This window comes from Solanum tuberosum, unplaced genomic scaffold, assembly GCF_000226075.1.
Source record: "Solanum tuberosum cultivar DM 1-3 516 R44 unplaced genomic scaffold, SolTub_3.0 scf00249, whole genome shotgun sequence".
Taxonomy (NCBI): Eukaryota; Viridiplantae; Streptophyta; class Magnoliopsida; order Solanales; family Solanaceae; genus Solanum; species Solanum tuberosum.
The window spans coordinates 107,468-112,460 of NW_006239187.1; the positions used below are offsets into that span (position 1 = coordinate 107,468).

General features: G+C 31.7%; 1 protein-coding gene across 1 annotated transcript; it reads left to right on the forward strand.

The window, feature by feature from the left end:
- Positions 1-2,160: 2,160 nt before the first annotated feature.
- LOC107062734 (uncharacterized) lies at positions 2,161-3,048 on the forward strand. The gene is made up of 2 exons (XM_015313708.1): positions 2,161-2,511; positions 2,605-3,048. The coding sequence occupies exons 1-2, from the start codon at positions 2,161-2,163 to the stop codon at positions 3,046-3,048; spliced, it is 795 nt and encodes a 264-aa protein (XP_015169194.1).
- Positions 3,049-4,993: the final 1,945 nt, after the last annotated feature.

A 4,993-nucleotide genomic window follows, 5' to 3' on the forward strand; every position in this document is an offset into this window, starting at 1 on the left:
ATAATTCCAAACAAAAATTTGCGAAAAAAGTTTTTTCTTCCTAATCATTCAATTGATAATATTCCTATCTTCTTCGAATCGAATTCGGCATATTGTTAAATTGTATGTTTTCGAATTCAACGACTATAATTCCGTCAGTTCTATTGAATACAAGAAATTTAGACATCAGGTATTGTTTATTTTGAATCGGTTAAATCTTTGTATGGTTTGAAATTTTAATTGAAATTTCGACGTCAGTTCCATTGAAATCCATAAAAAGCACATGAACAAGCTGATGAACAATCATATGTTTTGTATCCAATATATGATGCATACGACTTGAAAGTGCTTGATTCTTTTTTAGTTTCATAGTTGTTTGTTCTTTATTTGAATGAATACAATTTTTTTTTAAATATTAACAATATGAAATTATATATTTTTTTAGTTTTGAAGCAGTTGTTATTTTGAAGGTGTTGTTAATGTATGCATACAAAAATAGTTATGGGAGCTTTTGTTGGTTGATATTGGATACAATTTTTTTGTTTTAGAATACTGCAACTATGTGATTATCAAATATATATTTGTTAATGTAGTTATGGGAAGCATTAGTTTTCTAGTCATGCATTCTGGAAGGTGGAACGAGGATAATTGCGACGTTGATTACAATATAGAAGCAATTGTGATAAAAGAATATGCGACATTTAGGGAATTATTAGATGTTGTTTCTAAGCAAATTTGTGTTGATTTGAGCTTCAACAGTGTGAAACTTAGGTATAAAATAGAGGGTAGTAATGCACCTTTGGAAATACACAATGACATGGGTGTGAGGGTGTATGTGTCTTTGAAGAAAGATAACAAGGAATTGGCAAAGTATCCTCTATGTGTATCCGTATTTGTGAATGATTGTGAATTGGCTGATAGAAATATTATAGAAGATGGATTTGGAATGTGTGGAATAGATGGAGAAGATATATTTGATACACAAGCATTAGTGCTTAGTGTGCCGAACAATAACGATTACATGAATTGCGACATTATTACAAACACCAAACATAAGGTAGTATTGGAAGATCAAGTTTATAAGGACAAGGAAACTTTAAAATCTGTGATGACGCAATACGCAATTGAGCATAGATTCCAATGGAGAACAGACAGATCAAGTCAAACATGGTATGTATTTGGGTTGGATTTCTTTTATAATGGTATTTTCAACTTGACTGTACATAATATCAACATTTAGTTTGTATTATACAAATTCTAATAGTATAATATTCAAACAGTTATACACTTGTTTGTGTGTCTGAGAAATGTGGATGGATGTTGAAGTCGTCAAGTATCAATAAATCTGGAATGTTTAGAATTAGAAAATTCGTAGATGAGCACACATGTCCATTGAAAGATAAGGTGTATGATCATCGACAGGCAACAAGCAATCTTATTGGGGGTATGATTCAACCCAAATTAGTTGATCATAAAAGGAAGTTAACGCCAAAGGATATACAACAAGATGTCAGCCTTGCACTTGGAGTAGATGTATCGTACGCAGTGGCATGGAAGGCTAAGGAAAAGGCTGTAATTTCTTTAAGGGGGACACCATCTGGATCTTATAGTAAATTGCCGAGCTACTTATACATATTGGACACTACCTACCCTGGATCACATATAAGAATGAAGAAAATCGATGAAAATCAGTTTTTGTATCTTTATATTTCTCTCTTCCCGTTCATAAAAGGTTTTGAATGTTGTAGACCAATTGTCGTAGTTGATGGCAGCCATCTCAGGGGGACGTATAATGGTACATTTGTTTCTGCGAGTACTGTTGATGGAGCAGGTATTCAAATTATAATATATGAAATTTGATTCAGTACTTAAAATTGTATTTCTTAATGAATTAATAATTTTATCAATGTTCTGTATATAGGAAATATATTGCCGCTAGCATATGGAATTATTGATTCGGAAAATGATGCATCCTGGACTTGATTTTTTGAACAGTTTAGAGTGGCTCATGGAGTTAAAGATAACATGTGTGTTGTATCCGATAGAAACGAGAGTATTATAAAGGCAGTTTCAAGGGTATTTGATGGAGTCCCTCATTATGCCTGTATTTGGCATCTGTGGAAAAATGTGAAAACACTATTTAAAAAGTCACACAATAGTCTTTCAGAAGTTTTTTATGGGATGGCAAAGGCATACAAACAATCTGAATTCGATGAATTGATGGAAAAGGTTGAACAAGTTGATGTTCGTGTAAAGAATTACTTGGAATCGGTAGGTTATGAAAAATGGGCCAGGGTATATGCAACAGTTGATCGAGGATTTGTTATGACATCAAACATAGCTGAGTGCATAAATGCATGTCTGGTTGAAGCAAGGGAATTACCAGTATACGATTTTCTTGAGGAAGTAAGACAGATGTTTGCAAGATGGAATTTAAAAAATCATACGTCTGCTTCACATACTTTCACCACCCTTTGTGGTAAACCTCAAGAGATGCTTGTTGCTAATGAAGAGGCATCATTACGTATGAAGGTATGTTGTTACATTGTATATGTTTATCAACATTATATGGCATAGCTGATTTTTTATGCGTACATTATTCATAACATATCTGATTTGTTGTAGATTGTACCATCAAATAATTATGTGTACAGTGTTCATCACGAAGGTAGAACCTATATTGTCTGTTTGGAAAATAAAACTTGTACTTGCAAGAGGTTTCAATTGGATGAAATACCATGTTCGCATGCTTGGGCCGTTTTAAAGAAGAAACATCTTGATGTTGGACCATATTGTTCCGACATGTACAAGCCAAGTAACTTGTTGGATACATACAAAATTCCAATTACTCCCTTACCTGATCAAAACGAGTGGAATGTACCTGGGTATATTAATGACGACATAGTGCGGCCTCCAAAGTACAAAAAGCTACCTGGAAGGCCATCCAAGAAGTATCGTGACAAGGCGTACAACGAGCTATATGGGAAGAAGAGCAAGAATTCTTGCAATACTTGTGGGTTTAAGGGGCACAATAGGCGTTCATGTAGGAATGGACCATGTATTGTTTAGTTGATAATACGAATTGTATCCCAAATTCTAATGCATTCTATTTTATATATTTAGTATCCTGGTTCTCTTTTGTATATGTTTTCGCTCGAAATTTATTCATATACATGTTATTAATTTATTTTATATTTGTTGTATTTAACGTGTAGTTACTTTAAATTGTATGTGTAAATACAATAATTTGTACTCAAACTAAATTATTGTATTTGTATTTCAATATGAAGTGTTGTTTTATTAGTATACCAAACATCATGATGTATTTCAATATCATTTTGTATTTCATTATCAGTTAGTATCCCAAACATCATATATTGTTTATTTTGTAACCAATAAATAATGCATAACACTTGAAAGTGTTTGCTTTTTTTTAGTTTCATATATGTTTTCTTATTTATTTGAATGCATACAAGATACATTTTTTGGTCAAATACATAACAAATACAATAATTTCTACTCAAACTAAATTATTGTATTTGTATTTCAATATTAAGTGTTGTTTTATTAGTATACCAAACATCATGATGTATTTCAATATCATTTTGTATTTCAATATCAGTTAGTATCCCAAACATCATATATTGTATATTTTGTATCCAATAAATAATGCATAACACTTGAAAGTGCTTGCTTTTTTTCGTTTCATATATGCTTTCTTTTTATTTGAATGCATACAATCTTTTTGTATCCCATTATACGTGTAAATAGTAACAACATGAAATTGTATATTTTTTTTTTAGTTTGGACGCTGTTGTTTTTTTTAAAAAAAAAATACATAAACTATTATGTATCCCAGAAAGTTAATGTAACCAAAGTATGCAGGTAATATGCCTGCAAAATGATAAGACATGTACAATATAGACATGAATATAAAACCTGAACTTCAAAATATTAAAATTATATTAACTAAGAAGATTGAACCAAAACATCAGGATTTTTTACATTAATAAAATCAGGACTGGAAAACTTTAGAAGGGTTCCATAGCAATACAAAAATTAATGTATATTAACACACCAAAAAATAGACAGTGACTAGTCTATTTGAATTGTATCATTATCCTGTAATGCTACATTAAGCCTGCTATGTCGCGGAGGTGCTTCATTGTCACTTATTGCTCCGGCATCATTCTTTTGTTGGCCATAATTCCAAAGAAGTGTAGCGTATCTTGACCGTAAAAATGATGCATCCAAATTACCTGCTGGGATCCCTTGTTCGTATGATAGGTATTCGGCAAAAGCTAGCATATAAATACCGCAATCCCTACAATACAACACATTAAAAGTAAACAATATAAAATTGATGATTTGATAATGGTGAATTACAAAAAATACACAAACTTACAAAGTCCCATGTGTCTGTTGAGGAACATTATCAATGAAGACTATATCAAAGAACTCATTCTCTTCTTGAGCCTGCGATACATCAATTCCTTTATTCTTGTAATAGTCATTCACTCTTAATTTTAAAGGGATCAACTGTGACAACTTAACTATCTCTGTCTTGATAGCTGCATCATGGCCTGCTGCTCTATATGAGTCATAAACGTTGATACGTTTATCATTCAATGAAATCACAACCAATACCCAATGGAATTTATTCTTAACATGGACAGGAACAAAAACATGATCAACCATATGCCAAGGGATAGCAGCATGCATTCTGTACCCTCTAATGTATTCACCAATGACATGCTCTTCATCAGCACAACCAACATCATTGTCTAAATCCAAATATTTTTCCCAAATAGAAGAAATCTTTGAACTAAATACACAATCTACAGTTGTGTATTTGTAGCTGCTTCCAATTTCATACTTAGCTTTTTTACGGAGATAATAGAAAATCACATCGATATGCTGAAAAATTTAAAAACAAAGGTATAAATAATGTAACTACTAATCAACATTGTTAGTAAAGATGAAGATAAATAATTATTACCGAATTGTTCAATAA

Excerpts from the sequence above, each read along its gene's own strand:
- LOC107062734 (XM_015313708.1), top strand. The coding sequence starts at position 2,161 with ATGGCAAAGGCATACAAACAATCTGAATTCGATGAATTGATGGAAAAG. Across the intron at positions 2,512-2,604 it reads AGGCATCATTACGTATGAAG|ATTGTACCATCAAATAATTA; the intron begins GTATGTTGTTAC and ends GATTTGTTGTAG.